Below are 26,061 nucleotides of genomic sequence, written 5' to 3'. Positions count from 1 at the left end.
CAGCATGCAGGCACCTCGCTGCTGGGGCATCGTGGCAGCTCCCACGCAGGGCACGGAACAAGACAAAGCACCTGCAGCTCCCAGCATCATCCCTGGGGAGCAGTGGTGGCCCTGTAGGATTCCAGAAGCTCCCCAATATGCCAACAGCCACAGAAAGATTCCTGAGATGTGCTGGGCAGCCATCCCGGGGCACCTGCAATCCCGTGACCCCCTGAGGATTTCCAAGTGGCCAAGGCTACGCCGTGCGGAGAGGCACCCAAAGGTCTGGGCACCCTTCTGGGATGCAAGCAGGAGGCTCCACTCCTCCCCAGTCCAAGAGGGACGGCAGCTGCTGAGCTCTCCCTCCCTTTACCTTTCCCTATCGATAAGGGATTGTCTGTCTTGCTCTGCAACAACAGCGGACCCTCGCACAGGTCGTCAGGGGTTGCGGAGCGTAGCAGCAGATTGCTGTGCAAACGGCTAAGTCGAAATGGGGAAACTGAGGCACCTGGTCGGGAAATGCTGAGCCCACCCAGGTGGGAATTGCTTCCCACGGGCCCCTCCAAAGGCTCCTTCTCAAAGGCAGCCTTGGCTGCAGGCTGCCTGTATGGAAAAAAAAAAAAAAAAAAAAAAAAAAAAAAAAAAAAAAGCAAAAGCAGGCACTCGGAGTGGCTCAGGCCAGGCTCACGGGAGGGGGCTGGTAGGGGGACCCCTCCTGCAGGGAGAGCCCCCCGCAGAGCATCGCCCCCAGTGCGCGGGGGGCACACATGCAGTGTGAGGCCTGCAGCCCACCCAACCGCAGGGCTCTGCGGCAGGTGCTTGGGAACGAGCTATGGGCATCCCGGCTCCGGCCCCCGAGCTGTCTCACCGGCCCCCCACACCCCCGTGCCCCCCACTTCGCTCCCCACCCCCCACCCCGGGGCAGGCGGCGGCCCCTTTAAGCGCCGAGCTGCCCCCGCCCCGCCCGCCGGCCCCTTCCCCCTTTCTATTTTTTTATGAATGAAAAACGGCCTCGGCGGGGCCACGCAAATCGCGCCGCACCCATTGGCTGCCGCGCGCCCCTCCCACCCCGCCGGCCTCAATGGAGCCCTGGGAGCGGCGCGGGGGCGGGCTCTCGGACGCTCTCCGACCAATCGAAAGGCGAGGACGCCGGGGCGGCGGCGCCCCATTGGGCGGTGCCGAGGGTAAACAAGCGGCGCTGGGCGGGGCGTGGTGGGGGCCGCTCGCTCGGGGGCTGGGGGCCGGCGCAGAGCGGCAGCGAGGTGCCCGGTGCCCGGGCGAGGAGTGGCGCTTCCCGAGGCTCATTCCGGCCCCGGCCCCGGCCCCGGCCCCGGCCCCGCCTGCAACGGGTGAGCCCACGACGGCCCGTGCAGCTCCGCGGGGCCCGGCGCGGGGCGGGGGCGGTGTTTATGAATGGCGCGGGGTGAATGGCGGGGGGCGCGCGCCAGCGAGGGGAGGAGGGGGAGGGTAGGGAGGAGGAGGAGGAGGGGGAAGAAGGGGGGGGGCGGAGTTTATGAATGGGGCGGCGTGGGAACGGGCCCGGCTGCGGCGCGGCCCTGCAGCGCCGAGCATCGGCGGGGCCGGGGGGAGCCACCGGGGGAGCGGCGGCGGCGGCGGCGGCGGAACCGGGAGCTTGGGGCCGCCCTGCCCGCGACGCGTGATGTCACGGCCGTCTCTATAGAAATCCGGTGACATCACGCAGCGGGGGGCTACGGCGGGCCCGCACCGGCCCCCGGCCAGCCCTGGGGGCGGCAGAGTCGGGAACGGGTCCTGAGATCTCCGCTTTCCCCCCCCCTTACCCCGCAGCCTCGCACCTGCCGGAGCCCAGGCGGGAGCCCCCTTCCCGGGCTGGTGTCGATGCTGAGCGTGCCGGGGGCACTGTCGGCCTGCCCCACACCATGGATGGCTTCTACGACCAGCAGGTTCCCTTCATGGGCCCCGGGGTAAGTTTGCCCCGTGCCCCCCTCCCCGGTCCCTGGGGGCTCCCGTGGCTGCCCCCCTCCCGGGCCGCTCACGCCCTCGTCCTTGCAGAAGTCGTGCACCGAGGAGGGCCGAGGCCGGCTGGGGTCCGACAGGAAAAGGAAATTTTTGGAGACCGACCTGGCCCACGATTCGGAAGGTGAGCAGGGCTGCCCGCGGGTCCCTGTGCCCTCGCTGAGTCCGTAGGAGACAGCTCTCCTTGGGCTTTGTTGGCTTAGAGAGATAATTCCGCAAATAGCGGCCGTTTTATTTATTTTTCTGTCGAGTGCCTAAGACTTTCACTCTGTTCCAGAGCTCTTCCAGGATCTCAGCCAGCTCCAAGAGGCCTGGCTAGCTGAAGGCAAGTCTTCACCTCCGCCTTTTGCCATGTAAAATCTCTGCACGAGCATTTTTTGAGAACCGAAAGTGCTATAAAACCTTTATTTTTTATTTTTTTAGCTCAGGTCCCCGACGACGAACAATTTGTCCCAGATTTCCAGTCTGACAACTGTAAGTACTGCTTACGGCTTTTGTTCTCGGGGGTGGAAGCGTCGAGGTGCCTGTGCAAAACATTGCGCTTGCGTTGGGGTCGCTTCCTTGGGGAGAGGCTGCTGCCGAATCTGAAACCCTGAAGCTCTCTGCCTTTGGGGAGAAAGTATGTGTGTCTGCGCTGCTTGGGCTCACGAAGACAAGGCTCGCAGTGCCCTGCATCTCATAACGGGGAAAACTATACCCAACTGCAGGGAAATATCTCTAACTGATATCTGGGCTCCTCTGAGACTCGCTGCTTGTTCCTAGTAACGTTGATTTGCTTATAAATGCTGCTTTTCCTTTTCAAGTGGATGGGAGAGCCTGTGCTGGGCTTGTTGGTTAGCCACAATCTCTGCAGTTTCTGGAGCTTTTTGCAGTCCTGGCCTAGCGCTGTTGGCAAGAGCAGACCTGAGCGGTGAAACTTGAGCTGCTTTAAGCAGCATTAATCTCTGGCAAGCAAGCACGTTTAAAAAAGGAGGCCAGTGAAAATGCAGTCCCTCTTGAATTGCATAATAGGGAGCGAGCTTTTTCCTAGTCGTGGTTCATTGCCCAAACCAGTCAGCGGCCAGGGCAGGGGCTGGTGTGCAGTTAATGGTGTGTCGGGCTTGCAGCAGGCTCGGTGCCGACAGTCCTGGCACTGAAGGCTTGAGGGGGGTCGGGATGTGTTCAGTTGTTACCTGGAGAGCAGAAGTAGCAGCCTAGTGTTCCTAGCTGCCTTCTGCTGCTGAACCAGACAGCCACAGAACTTAAAGGAAATCAAATTTAGCCTGCAGTCGAACAGATTTCTCATTCCAGCTTTGTCACAGCATGCAGCAGAGTATCTTATACTACAGTAAACGCATGTTAATTATTGCCCTTTGATTACTTCTGAGTGGGAAGCTTGCCATTAAACTGTTCCAGGCAGCCCAAGTTTCAGATGCGCTTTTTTTTTTTTTTTTTTTTTCTCCCCCCTTTTCTCCCCTGAGATAAAAGGCAAGCCCGGAGTCAGAAACGCGGCTCGCTGTTGACATCCTGGTGCAGCCCGTCAGCTCTTGCTCGGAGCAGTGCAAACTGCAGCGTGCGTGGGAGGGTGGCTCGGAGAGCTGGAGCTGTTTCCAGTGCCTTTTGGCAGTCTCTTGTTTCCTTGTAACCTGAAGAGCTCAGAGAGAGGAGACAAACTTTTCTGGGCGATGCAGGGAGGAAAAAGCATTTGGTCGAGGCTTTTAAACATTCTTTTAACCTGCTCGGCCTCTGCAGCCCCGGTGTGGAAATGATGTTGTCGCTTGGAAGGCGATGTCCCTGCGAGACTTCCCACTCCGATAACCTTCCTGAACTCTCCTGGGGAGATAAAGCAGACGTTTCCCTTGCTGTCGGGCCGGGGGGAGTTTGGCTGAGTGCTCCCACACACAGAGGCTTGTGGGGCTCAGCAGCAGCTCCTGGGGGGCCTGGTGGTGCCCTGCCAGGGAGACGGGGAGCCCAGCTCCTCTGAGTCCCTGACCAGTGCTGCAGCTCAGGGGGTGACAGTGCTTGAGAGCACCTGCAGCGGGGGCACTGCGAGGGACGGGTCCCGCTCAGCTCTGAGCCTGTGGCCCACGTGTGCTGGGCCGGGTACCGGCGGCGCTCCGAGCTGCAGCACTGCTCTCACCCTGCTGAACCCCCATGCAGTGCGCTGGCCGCCTGCTCGCGGGTTGGGGCTTTCTGCAGGAACGGGCTCGGAGCTGGGGTTTGGTACCAAGGCACACACGGGTGGCAGGCAGCACATCGTCGCCTGCAGCCCCTTGTGCTGGGGAAAAAACGTGTCTGTGGGGATTGGGAAAGCAGGGCTCCTTTGAATAAAGTGTGTGTTGCCTTTGGTGCCCTTGGTGGAGCTGCGAGAGGCTGGGTTTGGTGCTTTTTAAGCCACCCAGGAGATACAGGACTCCTCAGAACTGCCCTTTGGGTGCTGGGGCATCCAGGTGGAGGGGCAGCTCCTGTTCCTGGTGGGCAAAACCTCCCTGGCCAGGTGTAGGTAGGGGCTGGCATGCAGGCTAACACGTCCTGTGTCCCTTGTCCTCTGTCCTGTGTCCCTGTGTCCCTTGTCCTCATGCCCTGGCGAGAAGAATATGTGCATGGTGTACTATCTTGATCAGCTGTTAAGATAACCAGGGAGAGATAGGATTGTGGTGTGGAAAGCAAGCATTGAGAGGCTTCCCCCCCCCCGCAGATGCAAGGTGTGAAGGTCTTGAGGGGTGTCCCTATTTTTTGGGGGTGGAAAGGTTGGTTTCTGGGGACTTTTGTCCCCCTGCAGGGATGGTTTGTAGCTAAAGTGGGTGAGCAGGGCGTGGAGTGGGTTTTCGTACACGCCGAAATTAAAGAAGGAGGCTTGTTTCCGAGGAAGGATTGTTTAAACAAAGGAGAGCAGGAGCACAGCTTCTATTTCTGGCTCCTCTCCTGGCGTGACCTTGGGTGCGTCCTGCTCCAGCAGTGCCTGGCGCGGTGGGACGGAGGGGCTGGCGGAGAGCTCCGTGCCCACGGCAATGGCAGGAGTGGGTGCCGAGGTCTCTGAGCCAGTGGCTGTGCTGGGAGTGGGGCTTCTTCACTTCCCATCTCCGTGGGCAGCGGGTGCTAGCAGCAGCAGAGCTGCTGTCCTCGAAGCTCACCGCGTGCCATCCAAATCAGTGCTCAAGGCTCAGAGCCCTGACAGCCCCAAACAGCTTTGGGGTGTCCCCTCCACATGGCCCAGTCCCGGAATGGGTGAGCCTCCGGGCGGCTCCCTCTGTTAGCTTTTTTAGCTTTTAATTGCAGCGAGGAGTGGAGGAACCAAGAGGTTCAGAGCGCTTGTGCTCCTGCCGTGCCTTTGCGGCACTGGGTGCTGGGGCAGGGTGTACCTTTCCCACTCAGCACCCAGAAAACCGAGATCAGTCATGGCGTGTTCTTCCTTGCCAGAACCAGAACTCAGATACCATACCCCGTGGGCTGCTTGGGCTCTGGGGCAGGAGAGCAGCTCCTGGCAGGGCCGGGGACCCGAAGGCAGCTCGGTGCGAGCCGTGGCTGCGTGACGCTTTCCCCGAGCGGCCGCCCGCGTTTATTTTGTCTTTCTCCTCGCTCCCCGCTCTCGCCGAAGGGCGTTCCGGCCCCAGCGCCTTGCACAATCGCCTGGGCTTTGAATGAACTTGGCGGAAAGGCAGCGTGGTGAGGAGCAGCGCGGGCCAGCCCCGCGGTGTTTGTGTAAGGAATCCAAACGTTGCACAAAGTCCGGGCTGCTCGGCGCAGCCAGCTGGTCTCTGTTATGATCTGAAGGATCGTTTCCCTTTTCGTGAATGGCAGTGCTAAGCTCTGGGGAAATTTTTCTTTCTTTTTTTTTTTTTTTTTTTTTTTTGTTTTTTTTTTTTTTCCCCAACCGCATGAATGGAGCGCTCCAAATTGTTTGTGAATGGAGGGTGGTGCCCGCGGAGAGGGTTTTTTTTTTTTCTTTTTTTTTTTTTCAATGAATAACCAGACCCCATTGTGCGGCTGGCGGAAAAACAACCCTGCTCGAACAACACGGAGACTGTTAGGGAGAAACATGCCCGTGATAGGCAGCTGGAGCCCTTCCAAAGCAAGTTTCCCCTCTGCTTTCCCGTGCCTCGCGGGGTGCCTGGGCTTCACAGCCTCTGCGCTGGCCCCGTTAACACCCGAAATGCCCGGGAGCAGCCCGGCCTTGCTCCCGGGGAGGGGCTGGGGGTTGAAATCTGTCTCCGGGGGGGGGGGGGGTCCAGGGAGCGTAGGGGCTGTGCTTGCTCAGCCTGGGCTTCGTGTTTCAAATACTCCCTGGAGTTTTTTATGCCCTTGGTACCAGCTGTGCTGGGCTGCCTGGGGGGGGAGGGGGGGCTGGGGGAGATCAGCAGCTCTTTAAAGGTTTTGACAAATTAGGGGAGCAGCTAATTACCTGGCAAGCTGTGAACAGTTGTCCTGGAGCTATTCGCTCCTCTATGGCGTAACTGGGCTGTGTTTAGACTTCTCACGAAGCTAATACTCTGCTTCCGATTCGTCTTGGCTCTCCGGTTCAGGCATGGTTTAGGTAAAGATCTCGGCCACGCTTTCCCTTTCCTAGAGTGCCCGCTTTTAGATTAAAGAGGTTAAGCATATATTGCCCCATTTGAAATGTGTATGGATAGTGAGCGGGCCTGGCGGTGCTGTGGGAGCGGATGTCTTGGAGTTTAACAGCCCATTTGCCCCTCGGACTCATAACACCCTGTCTCTCCTCCCCTGTCCCCTCGTGGTCCTGGGGCTGTGTCCCCTTGGTCATGAGGCTGCACCCAGGAGGTGTGGGGCTGCCAGCTGGCTGCTTGCCACTCCTTGCCACAGCTCTGCCTCGCTAGGTGGGAGCCAAGAGAGCTTGTGCCAGCTTTCCCTGCCTGCATCTCCCACTCAAACCACGAAGCTACCGAAGGTGCCGGTGGGAGCAGAGCTCGTGCTCGTTGCAGATGCAGCGTGCAGCAGCCGAGGGGATGGGCAGAGGGCAGCGTGATGCTGCACTGCAAGGCTCGTTGCCCCTCAAGGGAGGGGTTTGGGTCTCGATGCCCTCACTGTGGGGTTCGTGTGCTGGCAGCACCTCTGCCCTCCCAGCCACCACAGCTTGGTCCGCTGGCATGCATGGGTTGGGAGGACGGTCCTGCAGGGCCTCCAGCCAGCTGTGGTGTGATTATCTGATGCTCCCGGCCCCGAGGCTGTGCTGTCTGAGGGGGCATTGGCACCTGAACCCCCAGCACCCAAGAGGATGCTCCCCAGGGCTGGCAGCACCCATTGCCTGCTCCCGCTCTGGGTCAGAATCCGTGGTGGTGGAGCCAGGGCTGGGAAAATGTGGTGACTGTGTCCTCCTCTTCCTCCTCCTCCTCTCTCTTGTTCCAGTAGTCCTGCACGCCCCACCTCCGGCCAAGATCAAGCGGGAGCTGCACAGCCCTTCCTCAGAGCTGTCGGCCTGCAGCCACGAGCAGGCTCTCTGTGCCAGCTATGGAGACAAGTGCCTCTACAACTGCTGGTAGGTCGCCGGAGGCGAAACGCCTCCAGGCAGCACAGGCTGCTTCTGGCACCCTTTCAGAAGCCCAGAAGATGGGGCTGGGTGGCAGGGAGCATCCCATCTGCATGTGCCCCCCCACAGCACTGGATGTCTGCACTGGAGCTGGCAGAAATTTGGGTCCCTTGTGGCACTGGGAACAGAGGGGGAGCCCCTTGTGGGTGGTTGAGCTATGGGTGCTGGGAGGGGGAGGCCTGTACTGAGGCTCCCTCAGGGATGCCACCCGTCCAGCCACATTAGCTTTACCTTGGAGCCACCAGCACCATCGTCACCGTCCCCTCTTGCACCCTGCAGTGCCTACGACAGGAAGCCCCCTGCTGGGTTCAAGCCATTAACGCCGCCCGCCACGCCGGTGTCCCCCACGCAGCCAGGATCCTCCCTGCCAGCCCCGGCAGTGCAGGCGGCTGCCCATGGCACCCCGGCGGCCCCGCTCCGCAGCGCTGTGCCCGCCCCGCGCCCGCTGCATGAGCAGAGGCAGCAAACCTTTGCGGTGCCGCGGCCGCCTCACCAGCCCATGCACATGCCAAAGATGATGTCGGAAAACCAATACCCTGCAGAGCACAGGTAAGGATCGGCAGCCTTCCAGCTGTGGGGAGGGAGGTGGGACACCCAGCCCCTCGTCCCCTTGCTGGGGTTGCAGTGTTTTGGGGCTCCTAGGAACCGGTGCCATGGGGCTGGGGGTACAGCCATTGCCCTGGTGCAGGGTGTGCGAGGTGCTCCGCACCAGGATGCGGCCGAGGAGCAAAAAACTGCTGCACCAGCAGCCCAGGGCACAGGTTGTGAATCCTCGGCTGAGATCTCCCGCCCCCCCAGTGGACTGGCTGGATTTGGGTGCCATCTTGGTGCAGGGGATTTCTTGTAATTTTTGCTCCCACCCGGGTTGGTGCTGCAGCCCCTCAGCCTCGTCAGTCAGGTGCAGGACGGGTGTTGTGTTGCCCTTTAAGGTGACTTGGAGAGGGGAGAAGAGGATTTGGGGGCTGCAAGGGAGACACCCTGCTTCCCCCTTCCTCATGAGCTGTGGCTTCATCCTGTGGCAGCACCATCAAGGTGTCCCCTCAGGGCATGCAGTGGGTGCCCAGGATGCGCATCCCTCCCCAAGCAAAGGGGGGCAGCAGCTGGCCCCAGCACGGAGCTCGGCTCCGGGCGACCTTCGAGCTATGCGGGGGGGCTGGCCGTGACCCATCTGGAAGCGCCATACCATCACAGGGCTTGGGTTTCACTCAGGAAGGGCAGGGGGACGCGGGTCGGAAATGGAGTAATCCCAGCCCGTCAGCTGGGGGGGATCTGGTTACAAAGCCAAATGGTGCGCGGCGGCCCCGAAAGGACCGGGCGCGCGGAGATAGCCTTTCAAGGTGCTGGGCTGGGCAGGGGATGCAGCAGCAGCACCCCCTCGGGATGGTCCCGTACCCCCGTGGTAGCACAGAGCCTGGGCGGAGGGCACCGGTGCCTCTGGCTGAAAATAGTGCTCCCGCCGCCCAGCGCGAGGTTTAATCCCAGCAGATTAGCGGCCAGCTGGCTCTGCGGCGCTGCGCAGGGGATTTGGCTTTGCGTAAGCGCCTGCATGGCTGCAGCGTCCTCGGGCCCTGCGGCTCTGCCTCACCATGGTGCCGCCCCACTGCCTCCGGGCTGGGTTTATTTCTAATTAACGGGGGTTTGGTTTTGTTTACCGTGCTCTTATCCAAGCATCCTGTCAGTCCCTCACGTTACCTGATGGGTGTGGGGTGTGTCGGGGGTGGCCCCTGTGCCTTCCTGTTCACCCAGCTGAGGGTCCCCATCCCTTGGCCGGGGAACCCACAGCACTACTGCGTGATGCCCCCATCCCAGATGGGTGTCCCACTGGCCGAGCTGTCAGCGGTTGCCCCACGCACCCCAGGTGCCCCTGTGGTGCCCGCCACCACCCCTCTGTGACACTGTGTCCCTTTTCCCCCAGGTTTCAGAGGCAGATGTCTGAGCCCTGCCACCCCTTCCCGCCACAGCCCACTGTTCCTGGGGACGGCCGCCCCGTCTACCACCGGCAGCTGTCGGAGCCCGTCGGCCCGGCCGCCCCCCACCCCGCTCAGGGATTCAAGCAGGAGTACCACGACCCGCTCTATGAGCACGCCGGCCCCAGCCTGCCTGCCCCCCCCCGGGCACAGCTTCCAGTCCCCCATGGGCATCAAGCAGGAGCCCAGGGACTACTGCATCGACTCAGGTGGGTGGCAAGTGGGGCGGGCTGTGACGTTGGATCTGTGCCCCGTGCAGGCAGGGAACAGCAGTCCTTCAGGGTTGTCTTTTTCATTTTTCCCCCTCTTTTCTTTAAAAGGGAGGGGGTGATGCAGGCATTCCCCAAATTATGTGCGCTGTGACTGTGCGCTCTGTGCTGCAGCAGGGGGGTGTCCCCAGGGCCTGTGCCCACCCTGCTGCAGTTTCTGGTGGCTGGTGCTGAACCCCACGAGCATCACGGAAAATCCTCTAAGCGCCTTAGGGCCTAAAAATACTGTGACCTCAGGCTGGCGGGAGGTGGTTCGGTGCAGCCGAGCAGATGGCAGGGGAGGGAGGCAGCCAGAAACCCTGCGCTACTCATGGGCTGTGGCTGCCTCCGTTAGCACATGGCCCAAATCATTTGGTGGAAACATGCACTGATGTGGACTGTGCCACCCGTGGTTGCTCAAGTGCCCCCCGCCCCTGTAAATTATACTGGTTTCTCCCCAAAGATAGGCGTGAGGTGCCACAAGGCAGTCTGGGGAGGGACAAGATGCCCAGGAGACAAGGTGCTGTGAGGCTTACCACTGCCTTTTCCTCCCTTGCAGAAGTGCCTAACTGCCAGTCCTCGTACATGAGGGGGGGGCATCTTCCCCAGCAACAACGACGGTGAGTGTGCCTCATGGCCGGGGGCTGATAACTTCGGGATGGGTCCCATTGCCGTGTCCCTCCCCAGCCCTCCATCCTGTCCCTTGCAAGGGCCTTGGCAGGGTCTCTCTGTGCCCAGGGTTTTAGGGTTTTCCTTGTGCCAAGCCTCTCCCCACGAGCAGGGATGGGAGTGGGGTGAGGGCTCGCTCGGCTCCTGGGGACCCTGGTGCAGTCCAAGCATGGGCTCTGTCTCGGGGGCTGATTCAGTGGTGAGAAAGGTTCATGGCCACCCAGTAGCTAAGGACATGTCCCCAGCAGTGCTAGCAGACCCCGTGGCTCCTCTCCCACCACCCAATCAGGTCTGGCAGAGCCACGGGACACCCCAAAAATACCAAGAGCACCATGTCACCTGTGAGGGACATGATCCACCTCGCGCCCTGGCACCGGGAGTGCTCTGTGAGGGCATGGGAGCAACGCGCCGCCCCATGTAATCCGGGATAACATGCCCAATATAGCTGCTAAGAGGGTTTTGGTTATTCCAGCTCCTTGGGGTGAGGGGAGGACAGATCTGTGCTGTGCTCAGCTAGCCGGACGTGGCAACGAAGCCGACGGCGTGGCCAGAAATAACCACGGAGGGGGCAGCTCCCAGCCTTGGGATGCCAGGTCTCTGAGCTGGCTTGGGCCCAGCCAGGTGTCCTGAGGATGGGGCAGGGGCCCCATGCTAATGGGAGGGCTCTCTCCCCTAGGATTTTCGTATGAAAAGGACACACGATTGTACTTCGATGACACGTGTGTGGTACCGGAGAGACTGGAGGGTAAGCAGCCAGCCAAGGGGCGGCGGGGGCAGGCTCCGCACCCAGGGGTGCCCACAGAGGAGCCGTCGGGTGCAGAGGCCGCTCAGCGTCACTGCTGTGCCCTGGCGGTGCCTCTCCCGTGGGGCTGAGCGTGGCCCCATGTCCCGGGGCTGAGCCAGCCGTCTCGCTGTGGGCAGGTAAGGTGAAGCAGGAGCCCACCCTGTACCGTGAGGGCCCTCCCTACCAGCGGCGGGGGTCCCTGCAGCTCTGGCAGTTCCTCGTCACGCTCCTGGACGACCCCGCCAACGCTCACTTCATCGCCTGGACCGGCCGTGGCATGGAGTTCAAGCTGATCGAGCCCGAGGAGGTATGGGGTGGGGGGATGCAGAGGAAGAAGCTGTTTGGGAAGCAATTGAAAGCAGCTGCGGCAGCGAGCCGCATGCTGTGGGTAATTACCCGTAATGTCTGTTACGCCTTGCATGGAAATTGCGGTGGTGAAGCAGCTTTTCTGGCAGGCTCCCCCGAATCAAACGGCTTTTGATTAGGCCTCTGGTTCTGCGCCGGCTGCGTTGTGGCAGCAGGAACCACCCGAGTGCCCCTCGCATCCATCACCCATGGGCTGGGCTCAGGGGGGCCGGGGTGAGGCCGTGCCCTGGCTCCAGGCCCTGAGCAGCGTCCCGGGGCGGGCAGAGCCTGTGGGCTTCGGCTTTTGGGGGGGATCTGTGCCCAGACACGGGTTGGAGCTGTCACGGCTGTGGCCTTTTGCTCTCCAGGTGGCACGGCGCTGGGGTATCCAGAAGAACCGTCCGGCCATGAACTACGACAAGCTGAGCCGCTCCCTGCGCTACTACTACGAGAAGGGCATCATGCAGAAGGCAAGTGGCCCCGTGCCCAGCCGGGGGTGGCCGTCCCCAGCGTCACCCCCCCCATCCTGGCATGCCACAGGAGGGGCACTGCCAGTACTGGCCTGGCCCAGCTTCTCGTTCCTGACCTCTGATGCTCGTTCTGCTTGCAGGTGGCCGGCGAGCGGTATGTCTACAAGTTCGTCTGCGACCCCGACGCCCTCTTCTCTATGGCCTACCCCGACAATCAGCGCCCCTTCCTGAAAGCGGAGCCCGACTGCCACGTGAACGAGGAGGACACGCTGCCGCTGACGCACTTCGAGGACAGCCCCGCGTACCTCCTGGAGGTGGATCACTGCGGCGGCCTTCCCTACGCGGAGGGCTTCGCCTACTGACTTGGCCGGCCGGCACAGCGACGAGCACTAGCACCTCTGCTTTGGGCAAATAAGGGCAATGGTTTTGTAAAGAATACTTTTTGCCATTTCTTAAAAAAAAAACAAAAAACAAAAAAGCAAACAAACAACGAAACACAAAAGGAGATGAAACGCGTGTGCGCACACACAGACTGGCCTTTACCTGTAAGCGCCGTTGGAGCAAGCTAAAAGCCCCGGTGTGTGTCAGCGCTGAGTCCACAACCTTACTGTCCAAGGGCTAGTGCGTAGGACTGCCCGTGGCTGGCACCTCCCGCCAGGCATCCCAGAGGTGTTTTGGGGAGAGGGGAGCTAAACACCAAGTCTCTGACCCGGGCCACGTTTCTCATGAGCAAGCGACGGCCGATGGCTTCAGCAGCGCCCGTGAGACTGGTCTAGACGGTGTGACTGTGTAGCGAATTGTCACGACAATCTGCTTTGCATCGATCACAATATGCGTAGCTGCCTTGTGTGTTGGAAAGGGCTTCGATTTGCACAGGCGAGGGGTGTCTGGGGGGGGGCTCGGGCAGGGGACACACCGTGCCCATGCCCCAGGGCTGATGTGCATGGTGTCCCACCCCGAGCTGGAGCTGCCTTCTGCCTTCTTCCTGGACAACACCTCCCCGCCCCACCTCGTTCCCCTCGAGTGTTGCTCTCTGATGTAACAGTCCCTTAGCCTTCTCCCCCCCCCCCCTTTCCTGTGTCCCCCTAAATTCTCTTCCCCAGCTCAGGCTCTGTGCGATGGGTTTAATTTCAGGGGAGGAGACCATGACACTATCTATCTTCCTCCCTTTTTTTTTGGAATGTTTTAGGAAAAAAAAAAAAAGAATTTCTAAACTTTTTTTCTGTAGATTTTTTTTTTTTTGTATTTTAAGGCAAAGCTCTTTTCTGCAGCCCTGCTGCTGTGCCCTGGGGCAGCTGGCAGTACATGGGGAGCTACCCCAGCTGTGCACGTGCCCCCACGGCACTGAAGTTTCTGGTCCACTCCATTTCACTGCTCGAGTCCTTGCTCCTGGGGGGGTCCAAGACTGAAAGGGCAAGAGCTCAGCCTCGTTCCCTTCTGAGCACAGTGGGGCTGGACTGTGGGGCCCCCCCACCCACTGCAGCTCTCCGCACTCCTCCACCTCTCATATACGCGTAACCCCACCGGCTACATGTTTTTGTTGTAAATGCTGTATAGGATTTTTTTTTCCTCCTCCTTAGTTAGCTTTGTTTGGATTTTTTTGGACTGAATCATTTTTTTTTTGGGGGGGGGGGGGGGGGGGCGGGAAGTATGAAGATTAACTCCCGGTAGGCTTGGTTGCTATCCCTGGGAGGTACCAAGTGGCCCATGCTATTGGGAAGCATTGGATCACGGGATCCACACCCTGGGGACAGCTGTAAGCATTTGCTCAGTGTGGCAGGTCTACGGTGCAGGAAGGGGTTAATCTGAGGACTGATTTCAAATAACCTTTACTTGAGCAGGGCTATGTATCTCCTGCAAAGCTGCATTACGTTCTGTACTGTGTACAATAAAGGATCTTGCTTTCTGTTCCTCCTGTCTGCTGGGGCTGCGCTTGGCATGCGCCGTGAGCTGGTGGCAGGGCCTCCGCTGCTGGGAGGACTGGGGCTTCCCAGGGAGGGGGGAAAAGGATGGGTGGGCTTCTCAACCTGCTTTTGAGGCAGAACCACATGTGGGGGCTGTGTGTGAAGCCCCTGGGACCACTTGGAGGTGTACAGGGCATGAGAGCTGAAACCCCCCATACCTGGCTCTCCTGCCCCATCCCCATCTCCAGGGCTCACAGCACCTTCACAAAGCCACGTCCAGCTAGGGGATCTGATCGAGCTGGGCCAATTCCTGCCTTGTAGGCACTGATTTAATACAGCCTGCTCCTGAGCACTGCCACAGGGGAGGTAAGGCAGTGTCTGTCCCCTTTGCTCACCCCCGGAAACCTGAGACCCCACCAAGGGCACCAGGAGCCGGAGCACACAGCTCTCTGTGCTTCTCCTTGGGCTTTTAGCAGCTTGCAAGCTGAGTAAGCTGCTCCATGTAAATCAAACCTGGGGCCTCTCATTTGTCACCTGAGGACTGGGATTTGTGATTTGCGTGGGTGCTGCAGGGCATGATGCCTCCCCCACGTCATCCATGCATAAAGCCACGTCTCCCACCCCAGCAGTGCTGGCCGAGGTGGCCCTGAGCTGACCGAAGTTAGCCAGCAAAACCAATGCAACCTGCACGAAGCCTTCCACAGAGTTAAATGGGCTGCTTAGTCCCTGAAGGCACCTCCTCTTGCTGCCTGGAGAGCTCCGTGGCACCAGCCTTGGTGTTTTAGCCTGCAAGTGCACTGTGGGATCCTCCAAGTGATGCTCAGCTGCAGCCGTCCAGACACGGGGAGACAGCCTGGAGGGAAGGAGCATCGGAAGGGCTTTAGTGCAAGCTACTAAATCAGATCTAATGTCAAAGCAGGCTGCTCCATGCTTCAGACAATGGGGGTGGGAAGGTGCAGGGCCAAGCTCCCTTCAGAGCCCCCACCTGCCTGGGGTCTGGTACACATCCCCCTCCCATCTCCAACAGGCTGAGACCCCTCCCGGAGGAGGCATTTGGCCACAAAGACCTGGGCAGGGGGGAATTTCTGTGTGCAGTACCTTTCCCTAAGGGCACAGACACCCACAGAGATGCACATACTCTTTGCCAAGCTGTGGAAAGCCAGCCTCCTGCTGAAAATCTCAGCTCCAGACGCCGATGCCCAGTAATCGCATTTTAACAGGGATTGCAGCAGACTGAGCGCTGGAGCTCGGGACAGAACAAGGGAAAACCAGGGCACGGGCAGCACTGCAGGCTGGGCAGCTGGGAAGCAGCTGGCCCCAGGAGGCAGGACCTCGACCCAGCAGCACAGTGAGCGAGTGAGTCCCACACGTGTCAGGATGTGACTACCAGGAAAGACTCCAGCAGCTTCCCACTGCTTCAGCAGCACTGGACCAGCTGCAGGAAGGGGTGCACCCGGCACTGACAATGGGGAGAGCACCGGACTGCACCCCATGGCTCTGAAGTCCCAGGTGTAAACACACAGAGAAGTGCAGATTCCGGTTTTCCAAGCTGCTGCCCCATCACATCTCCTGCTGTGATCCCACAGCATCCCCAGCGACATTCACCCCCAGGACTTGCCCCAGTGCCTCACTGCACCACCCGCCTCCCCCCACAGGGTAAGAGCTTGGTTTCACCAGGTAAAGAGCTCAAAAGCTGCTCAGATGTGAGGCGCGCACACATGATTTTTTGGAAAAGAGGGGGCCATACAGGGGAGAGCATCACTATGGCCCTACGCACATTCATAATTTACTGCGTGTGTTTTTGCTCTCCCCATCACTGATGGATATAGCTAGACTGGAATATGTTCAAAAAGCAATAGGGAAAGCCAAAGGTCTGCAATGTCTTTTATAGAAGGGCATATAAATAGGCTAGCACTTTTTTTTTTTTTTTTTCCCCCTCAGGAACTTCACATTTAATAGCCCATAGCCCACAATGGAGTTTTCCATCCCTTACTGGAAAAGCATTTGCAGGAAGTGTTTCTGTGCCCTGGGAGAGGCCTCAGGGGCATGGTCCCCAGGGCCAGGTCCCCCCTAGGTGCTGTGCAGCCGGCAGCGGCTCCGCACCAGCGTGGAGGTGCACCTTCAGCCAGCTCCGAGCCTGGCTTTGCAGCTCGGGCGTGCAGCTGCCTGCTGGTGGCCCTGCCCGAGGCCACTTCCCCGGCAGCTCTTCTCTTCCCCAGCTCATCAAGCACTCGGTTTTAAAACGATTGCCTTCGCTTGGCTTTTAAGCACCTGCAGCAAAGTGAGCGGCGGCACTTGAGAAGTCAACTTCAAGGTGAGGAGCTCCGGGAAAAGAAAAAAAAAGAAAAAAAAAAAAAAAAAAAAAAAAAAAAAAAGCAATAATTTGAGTGAGGCGACTTGAGGAGCACACACCCCCAGGAGCATCCCCAGGGGTGAGGAGGGATGCGGCTCCATTTACATCGGTCTGGCACCACCTCGTGGATACCCATCCTCGGCTCCTGGCCCCTGTGGCACTGCGTGGACCCATAGCATAAAGTGACAGGGCAGCCAGAAAGACCTTTGGTCCCCAAAATGCGGCTGCATTTGTGCTCAGGTTTCCGGGCACACGGCAGCACCGTGCTGCAGAGCAGCAGCCGCAGCTGGACTGCGTTCAGGACGGAAAGCACCTCCTCCTGGGCTCGCACTGGGAAGAAAGTGAGGGCTTCTTGTCCCCACAGTGTGACTTTTTCCTCTCTGCATTGAAAAAGTTCAGGAAAAAATGCGAAGGCGCTTTGAAAAGGGGAGGAAGGGGCACCCACAGCCGCAGAAGGGGGCAGGGAGCCGGGGCCAGGCTGCCGGGACCCTTCCCGAGCCCTCGGTGCTTGTCTGCAGGGCTGCACGAGGAGCGGCTCCCCGGGGCGAGCTGCACCCCTGCTTGCAGGAATTTCTTTGGAAAAACTCAGCTTTTGGCTCGGCTGCAGCCTCGGAGCCAGGAGAGGGCAGCAGCAGCCCAGGCTGCCGCTCAGCGAGCCGCGCAGGCACTCGTCTTCAGCCCATGAAGCTCCGAAAAGGCTGAGAAAGAAAAGCAATGTGCGCAGGCAGCAAGCAGAGAGCAAAACCACGCTGGGCAGTCAAGCGGTACTCTCAAGGTGCTCAAAATGGCTTGGTTTTAAGGGGGAAAGAAAATGACCCTTTGAACTCAGTCTGGAAATGCGGAGGTTTCTGCAGCCTTTGCCAAAGCTGCTGCGGGTTTTTCACCAGCCCTGCTGCAGGGCCCTGTGCTGGAGCTCTTGTGGCTTCGCCCAGAGCACTGCAGCATCACGAGAGGCACTTAAAGCACTGCATGGTCAGGCTGGCTTCTCCTCTCTCAGCTTTCTGCCCCTGCAAGGACAGACCGGGGACGCTGGGGGATGCTTTGGCCCCCACTTTCCATTGGTCCCCCAGATGCAGGCTCCCACATTTCCCTCCTGGCCCAGCCTGAGGTTGGCAATTATACCACAGTGAAAATCCTCCTGCAGATTTCCACCCCAGCACCACCTTTTTACATCAGGACTTCCCCGTCTAGACTGGCCAGACTGGTAGCACCCTCCTGCTGCGGGGTGATATCACGGGGCGTGAAGGCTCCCTGTGCCCAGCCCTCTGAGGCGAGTCCCAGGGCTGGTGCGTGGCAGGAGGACATCCTTACGGCCGTGCTGAAACCCTCCCTGCTGCTCCCACGCGTGCCGCTCAACCAGCCCAGGTCCTGCTTCCTCTCTGCGTGCTTCCTGGTGCACGGGGACCACATCCCTCTCCTGGCTTCGGGCACAAGAATGATCCCACTGCTGCATGGCCTCTGCCATCAGCCAGGCTCACCCTACTTCAATTTTTGTTTTTCTTTTTTAGTTCACACCGTGTGCAATCACAGCAAAGTGTGAAGTTGTTGCTCGCTGAAGCTGTTCTCCTGAAATGAGTCACCAAAGAGGAGTCTCGTAAGGTTGCCAGACACATCCTGTTTGCCTCTCTCTGAGCGTAACGAGACATGAGACGGCGGTGCCAGCTGGGCCCCAGCCTGCCTGCCCCTTGGGGCTCACCCTCCGCCGGGACAGAGCAACCCCTCGCCATCCCCACCTCCTCTACCAGCCAGCTGACCAGCCCTTTTCACCCCAGGTTAGGATGGAAGCTCTGCGTGTCCATCAGCTGGCTCTGATGACAGTCCTTTTATTGAGCATGAAAGCAGGAGCTCCTGCGTTTCTGTGTTGGGCTTGGAGCGCCAAGCAGCTCCAGCAGGGAGGGCTGCAACGAAGATTTTGGGTGTTGGGAAAGCCTCCGTGAGCTTCTGAACTCGAAGCTTTGGGCTGATGAATGCAGTGGTTTTCCATGTTTGTAGGTGAGCTGCATTTGGTAGGTGCAACAACAGTTTGGTGATGCCATGCTTTATGCCAGGCTGGAAACTTGGTTCTGGAGGTACCAGACCTAGTTTACATCCAGCAAACTGTTTCACCAAACTCAGTGTCCATTTTTCCTTCCCATGGGCTGTGGGAGGAAGGAGCATCAATACCTTCAAAATCGTCACAGTTGGTGCTGCGGTCACACCAGCAACTGGCAGGCATTGCTGGACTTGCAGCAAGACTTCTGGACCAGCAAGGGCCACACGGTTTGTACACTACTGACATTTTTTTGTAAGTGATATAGAGTTTTCATCCACCAGGCAAGAGGATTTGACAAGCTCTGGCTGGATGGCTCGCTAATAATTTATTTTTTTCTTTAAAACTGCTGATGGTTTGCGGCGCAGCTGGGACACATCCTCAGCTGCACGCCTGCAGGCGGTGAAGGCTCACCAGCCTCAAAGCATGCCCACATTTCTGAGGGAGCGTTTCAAAATGATTTCATACCTTTGTTATGGAAAAGCCATAAATGGACAGGATCGGCAACGTGATCGTACTCAGAAGCACATGAGCCAGCCTCAGGGCGTCCTACGGTGAAAGCGGTACGGGACGAGCAGCAGAGGTGCCATACTGGAGGGGGCTGAAGACGGGGAGCACCACATCGTGTCCTGCAGCAGCCCTCAGGCTGCCAAAACGGCACCTGGACCTCCCTAGAGCCAAAAATCAAGAGCCAAATACCTGAGCATGGCATGGGCCATATACTAGTCAAAAGACATGCTGGCCATAAGACCAGCAAAAAGTCTCCCTCCATTTCGCCATGGCAGCAATTAGACAAAATGTTTAAGGAAATTGCTCTAGGAGAAACTGAAGGCAAATCTGGAGGACAAGATGCAATGTTAGCTACTGCTCAGTGCTAGCCTGGCAGCTGGTCAGCAGCGGGATGAACTGGAAAGTTTGTGGCTCTGAAAGCTGGAAAGGAAGAGCTGCAAGGCTGTGACAGGGTGCAAGAGATGCCCCGTGTTCCTGGTGCCTGGTTGTGACGGAGCTGTCAGCCAGGCACGCGGTATTTTTAGCCTGCTTTCCAAGAGAAACAAAGCTTCAGCAACCACATTCTGTCTCTCGATTCCCCTCTGTGACTTTATTGTGGTGGCTGCTTTCAAGTATATTTTTATTTTTTATTTTTTTTGGCAGGGAGATACAGCTAAAAAGCATCTGGCGCCCATAAACTTCATCAGAAGCATCCAGTGTCCTGCCCCTGGGTAGGGGTACGAACCTATTTCCTCCCAGGCTGATGGCGAAGCTGCCTCTTGAACAAGGTGTCCTCAGCCCTTGCGCTGCAGAAGCCCCATTCACACTCACGTCTCCTCTGGCTCCATGCTCCACGTGCACAACCCCAGACACACGGGCTGCGAGGAGCTCCTGCAGCCCCAGCACGGCCCATCCCTCCCCCTGCGTCTTGTGCACAGACGTAGCCAGCTGCCAGCAGGAGGAGAAACTTGTGGATTTGCCCCCAGAGTAAAACTTGTGGATTTTGCCCCCTTCTTTTTGCAGCAGAGAGCTGGGTGGGCTCAGTGATGTCATTTTTGTTCACATGCAACATTTCTTGCCTGTGGTACGGATGAGCGAGCACGCAGCTGTAATGGCTGGCGGGGAGCGACCAAGTATCTGAGCCTTTACTTCTGAGGGAAAAGAAATCTGTTCTGCTGTTGCCCCCAGCAAGCAACATATGAAAAAGGCCAGCTTTGCAGATGGAAAAAGAAAGGTGACATTGAGAAATGGCCGTGTCTGGGACAGAGGGCAGCCCCTGCAGGAGACCCCAGAGCTATGGGGTATCTTGAGCCTGAGCATAAATAGCTGAGCCTGACTACCAGCACAAGCTGTGCATAAAAGGGGCCTGCCTTTTTACACAGTTACGTCTTCTAACCTTGAAATATTATTCTACTGCTGCCTAAAGCACTGATGTATCCAGACACAGAGATTTTCTTTTTAACCCTGCATTCATTATCCAACTACTCTGGCTGATCATGTGTTCGAATAAAGTACCATTTCCTCTGGGACAAGTCCAAGCTAAACGCAGTGGGGTTTTTGCAGCAACACAGAATTTTTTGTAACCAGATTCCATGCACCCATCCAGACCAGAAATGTAGAATCGTCCACATCCACCCTGATAGCAATAAGGCGGTCACCACCGGTGCCCAAGGACCCACCTGGTGTCCTCCTGACTCGGCGGTGCGGCTGGAAGAGTAGTGCTGCTGGGTGAGCAGCCTGGCATCACTCTCCAGTGCTGTTTCACCATGATACAGAAAACTGCTCTAAAGGCTCCATCCCCATAGCTCAGCAGTGGTTTTTCTTCCCCTTTATGACACTGGCAAGCTCATCTCCAGAGCCCCATGCTTCCCAGTGTGGTTACATGCATTTGCCCAGGCCATGTGGCTCACTTGCTTTCCAACCAGGGGAAAGGACTATAAATCAGAACAGCACTCGTGGGAGATGTGACGGGTTCTCCTCTCCTAAAATGATACATCGGTATTTGCAGAGATAGTTCATAAACCAAAAAAACAAACAAACAAACAAAAAACTCAGCATGCAACAAGAATTGCCATCAGAATAGAGGCTGGAGTTCTTCTGGCAGCAGCTGGCAGGAGGTCAGTGGCACTCACATCACTTTTGCTGTACCCTGCTCTGCATGCCTGGTCCGACATGCACGAGTACAGCCCTGAGCCTTCTGTAAACCTTCACCAAACCTCAGTGGAGACCTCTGTTTTGGCTCCCAAACTAGGAAAATTCAGTTCAGCAGTTTTGTGGGCACAAAGGACGGGCTTTCCTCTGCCAGGCTCTGCTCCCTTTTGTTTGAGCTCTACCTGTCTCTAGGCCCTTCCACTTCTGCTCTGCAAAGAAGCCCTAGCAAACAACCTTTTGGGGTTATTTTTGTACTTTTTGTGTCTCTGAACAAATTCAAACTGGAAAATTCCCTGCAGGCTGCTTTCGTGTAGGACATATTGCAGCTGCACAGGTCCAAGAACAAGCTCTGATTCTTGCACTTTAAACTCCAGGCCTGACCTCATAACTATAGGAATGCGGTCACTTTTATGGGCATGTCTTTTATTTTTTTATTATTTGATATGGATATTTTATTTTGTTTAGCTTTTTACTGGGTTTTGGGTCTGCCCTTCAAAGGCGACCACAGCAATAATTGAAAAATCCTGGCAGACTTTAAACATAAAATAAAATAGAACAAAACAATAATAATAATTAAAAATAAAATAAAATAATAATAATAATAATAATAAAGATTTCTGGGATTTCCTCATAGCTTCCCAAGGTTTAGCCAAGCAATTATGCTGCCTCGCTGCCCTCACGCAGGTGTCCCTCCTGTGCCTTTGAGCACCTCGGCAGCTAGCTAACTTTCCAGGGCACCCATGTGAGAGATTATTTAACCAGGTCAGGGGGAAAGACAGTAAAATAGGTTATGTCTCTTAATTGTGAGGGTTTGTTACTTTAGAAATGAAGAATCAGTTGATGTCCTTTGTGCCTTGCTTATGCACAAAAGTGCCATGTAGAAAGCTCCTTTGGGGTTGCACACTCGCTTTTATGTGACTTGTACATGCAGAACTGCTCCTCGCTGAGCCCCAGGGCCACAAGCCACCCCCAGCACCTCTTTTCTTACTATAATGCTGTCTTTGCTCTGCTGAGCCCGCCTGCCTTGCTGGCTTCCAATGTATGCTCTAACTTGAGCAGGATTCAGACTTGGTGCTCTAGGATCACGAACTCTCCCATGCTTTCCCAAAGCCCCCTTTATTTAATGGCTTTATTTAAGGGTTTTGTTTTTAATGAATTATAGGACAGACGTCGCTGCTGACGGAGCTCTTAATTACAAACATTTTGAAGGTAAATGAGCCATCTCGCCATGCGTGGGTCCGCTCGGCATCCCTGCTGCTACCCGGAGGGCAGCGCTGAGGAGCAAGAGGGGACATCAGGGGGACATCAGTGGCCTGGCCCCGAGGGCTGATCCTTACCCCCTGTGGGAGGCGGTGTGTCCGTGAGCATGCATTGTGCTGGCACCTGCCCACCACTGCAGCCCCTGATATTCAGACAGGGTCTCAGTGCTGCCTGTGCTTCCCAGAGAAAGTCAGAGTCAAAAAGCCTCAGCCAGCTCCTAGTCAGATGGTGCTAATCCCTGAAAAGCTTTTGTTCTGTACCACGCTGCTTAAAACCTCTTTTATTTTGCCTTTTTATATCTTTTTTCCAGCACTGTTGTAGCAGTAAGAGGCCAAAGTGACGTACCTCCTTGCAAACACCCCAGCCGAATTCCCACAAAACCACAGCAAGTCAGCAGTCCCACAGGCCAGCCACCAAAGAGTAGATAAACAATATTTAGGTCCTGTGACAGCTTTTAGCTAACACATTTTCAGGAGGTTGAGCGGTTGCTAAACAAGGAGAGGAAGGTGTCAGGTTTATTTCCAAACACACAGTTTATGTTCTCCCATGAGTGCCTGGAGAACAGGCACACTTTCAAATATTTTCACTCTTCTGAGCCGCTCTTCTCCATCTTCTGTGCACCCTTGATGCTCCTGGAAAGCAGGTCCAGGAAGCCATGGCTGTGACCCCCCTTGTCTGTCTCATCCCATTCACAAAACAGCACAGCTACATCACAGGAGGCATGGGATGTAAATGGAGTAAATGTGCTCCCATCTCAAGGTTTTTCTTGGGTCAAAGCCGCAAGCTGTTTCTCAAAGTGTTTTAAACACGCACCCGAGTAAAATTATTTGTTCTCACCGTGGTGTATAGCAAAGATGACGAAATGTTGACTCATGAGTTGTTTTAGCTGGCCTCTCGGGAGAGCTGCAGAAAGCCCGAGGGAGTCACAAAGCCATGTGAGGGGCTGGCTGCAGTTTGAAGGAAAGAAGCAGCTCAGAAGTCCAAGGGTGGGACATGCAGGACCCTGCCAACCCCCTGCTTTCAGTAGTTTTCCCTTCACACCATGTATCCAGACAAATTGCCCTAACTTCATCAGCCTGAGGTATCCATTAGCTACAAAAAAAAAAAAAAGAGGAATTTTTTTGAATGAACCTCTCCTTTATTTCCTCTTAATTCTACCAGTCCTTCCAGCGTTCCTTTGCGAGGGATTATGGTTTTCCGAGTGTGGCTGAGCCCCAAGGCTTATCTCACTGGCACGGGGGGGGGTTATACCCACAGCACCCATCCTTTAAGCACCCTATGTTTGCCCTGCACGCACGGAGGAAGGCAGGCGAGTCGGCTTGCCGGCCCCATCAGAGAGCGTAACCCGGAGGCTTGGGGCCGCGGTGCTCCCATGGGACCTGCGAGGAAGCACGTGGTGGGACAAGCTGCTCCCTCCAGCTCCCAGGGGAAGTGGTGTTGGGCAGCGAGAAGGGATGCAGGAGGACGGATGCGGGATGCCCAACCAGCACCTTAGGAAGTGCTGCAAGCGCTCGGATGTCTGAGACCCTGCCTCTTGCCTCTGCTGCTGCCCGGCAGTGCTGCACTGGCACCAGAGGTCTTGAGGGGCTGCTTAGAACATTTAACAAGTGCTTAAAGCTGTTGTTGCATTTCCTTAAATTAAACTTCCAAGTGGGATAAGGCACGGGGACTTCGTTTGCATGCAGTCCTGCTGCTGGCCCTGCAGCTAGACTCGGGCAAAGAGGTCGAGGCTGCAGGGATGAAGGCATGATGTTCCCCGCTGCCTTAGGGAGGGGGACGCTGGGGCAGAGCGTGTCACTCATGGACAGGACCTGGAGGGACTTACAGAGAGACAGGAGAGACAACAGTCCCTCGCGCCTCTGGCAGAGACAAGGACAATGGTGCTGCATCAGGGAAACAACAGCTCAGGTACAGGGAGCAAGTTCTGAAATTTCTGCTGCAGAAAGTCCAGGTGACAGGTCTGGGGAGCCTGGGGACAAGGCGTCTGTCACGCAAAGACCTCCAGCTCACCACAGCTACCTTTCAAAACGTTTTCTTGAGAAAAGCCACTCGGTATTTCACTTCTTCAAGGCCTGTGAGGGCTTGGAGAAGTTGCTGCAGTAGAATGGAAACACTTTGCTTAGTCTTTTAAGTGTAAAATAGCAGGATTAAATTCAGCTTTTGATGTCAGCCTCAGCTCCATCTTCAAGGGCAGTGCCGAGTCCCCTCCAGCCCTGCCTGGTGCCTCCGTGCTGAATCACTCCGATGCTAATGTAAATACAGCTCTTTGAAAAAGGGCAAATGTTTTCTCAGCTGCTCTTCTTCCTTTTAAAAGACGGGGTGATTGGAATTTTTATGTCTGCAGACATAAATACGGACAACCAACAAATGCTTCTCGGTAAGAAGCTATCTTCGCAAGATAACTGCTTTTTGGAAAGCACATCGTGAATCCCTGGGCACTCTTGGAAAACACTGTTCTCCTCGGGCCTTCTAATTCTCCTTTCCTTCAGTGCCCTACATTCCGTGAACTCCTAAATGAGCTGATCAAAGCAACTACAAATTAATCTTGCTTAGCACGTTGTCACTTCAGGCTCCCGATGTCCCCAGGACCTCGCTTCTGCTCAGCCTCACGGCTGTGCTCGGCAGCAGCAGGCACCAGCAGCTCCTCAGGGCACCATGGGGGGTGTCTGGAGGGCTGAGGCACTGGGGCCATGCTTGGTTGCCCTCTGCAGCAGCAGGGAACAAGAGCTGGAGCTGGGCAGTGACGGGGCAGCCTTCCTGCTGCCCGTGTGTACTGGACTCGGGAGGTCTGGCCGCTGGGAACCACAGCTCTGCTCTCCTCTGCCTTCATTGGGAACTAGACTTGGGCACTCACCCCCCCAGATCCCAGGTTTTCCAGCCTGAGAAGCCAGGCCGGCCCCATCCTGAGGCTGTGCAATGCAGATGGGCTCACAGCCTGCCCTGCTGGAGGGCTGGCGTTGGTGCTTGCAGGTGGTGGTCCCTGGGCCACCCCTCCAGGCCGTGGGTTAAAGCCCACTCTTCCCCCGTGCTCTTTCTCTTGATGGCTCACAGGGTGGTAGCATGGCTTTGAAGGATGCCTTGGAAATGTCCCCAAGCCTGAGGCATCCTCCTCAGAGGACAACCCATCCCGACCAGCTTGGATGTTTGTCCCTGGATGCAGCACTCATGGCCATGTCTCTTACCTCCCCTTACGTGGCCTTCTTGGCACCAGCCAGGTCCCCATTTCACAGCAGCTCACTGCAGCAGAAATTGGTGTGCTTATCACAGAGACCTCCCACTCGGCCACCCCACACAGCGTCCTCATTTCCACCAGCCATCACTCCTACAGAAAACCTCAAGAATGTGAACACGATGTCAAAATAACACTGGGGATGCTACGGACAGCACTTATTTTTTTCTTAATTAATCTGCTTAAATTTAAGCAAAGCTGCCGTGCTGTTTTTGCAGTTTTCCCACCGACATGATGCAGACTGTGTGAAGGATGGCTCCTAATTTAGATCCAGATAGCTACAGACTCCAGTAGGTTTACTGCTTGTAATAATATACAGCCTTGGCTTCGCTTAGTGTCTCCACTGCTCTCCCTCAGAGATAAAATGCTATATTGACCGTGTAAGTATTTTTAGCAGTGCTGTTCTTCTCCAGTTAAGCCATAAAAACCAAGGGTGCAGACACTGGAAGTAATGTCTGTAATTTACCATGAACCACAGCCCCCTGGCTCACAGCAGCCCGCTAATACCAGCCAGGGACCAGCAGTGTGTGCTGAAACCCCGAGGGCAGGCACTGCTCAGCAGGCAGGAGAGGCTCTGAACACAACACACTGCTTTCCCTGTTGTTTGCTCCCTTCCCAATTCCCGTCCTGCTCTCTCCTTTCTCACTCTATATGAATGCATGCTG

At 56.9% G+C, this 26,061-nt stretch overlaps 1 protein-coding gene across 1 annotated transcript; it reads left to right on the top strand.

The window, feature by feature from the left end:
- The first annotated feature begins 1,143 nt into the window (after nt 1–1,143).
- Nucleotides 1,144–13,892, top strand: LOC118157677 (ETS translocation variant 5-like). The gene is given in 15 exon segments (XM_035312100.1): nt 1,144–1,328; nt 1,786–1,922; nt 2,011–2,098; nt 2,252–2,299; nt 2,398–2,448; nt 7,318–7,447; nt 7,778–8,047; nt 9,414–9,606; nt 9,608–9,674; nt 10,273–10,304; nt 10,306–10,333; nt 11,059–11,127; nt 11,304–11,473; nt 11,880–11,981; nt 12,122–13,892. Coding segments are annotated over 14 exon segments (1,515 nt in total). The 5' UTR covers nt 1,144–1,328; nt 1,786–1,877; the 3' UTR covers nt 12,344–13,892.
- The last annotated feature ends 12,169 nt before the right edge of the window (nt 13,893–26,061 follow it).

The sequence above is a fragment of the Oxyura jamaicensis genome (genome assembly GCF_011077185.1).
Source record: "Oxyura jamaicensis isolate SHBP4307 breed ruddy duck chromosome 9 unlocalized genomic scaffold, BPBGC_Ojam_1.0 oxy9_random_OJ106420, whole genome shotgun sequence".
Classification (NCBI taxonomy): Eukaryota; Metazoa; Chordata; class Aves; order Anseriformes; family Anatidae; genus Oxyura; species Oxyura jamaicensis.
The sequence above is the reverse complement of the archived record's forward strand: the minus strand, read 5'-3'. Positions and strand labels throughout refer to the sequence as shown.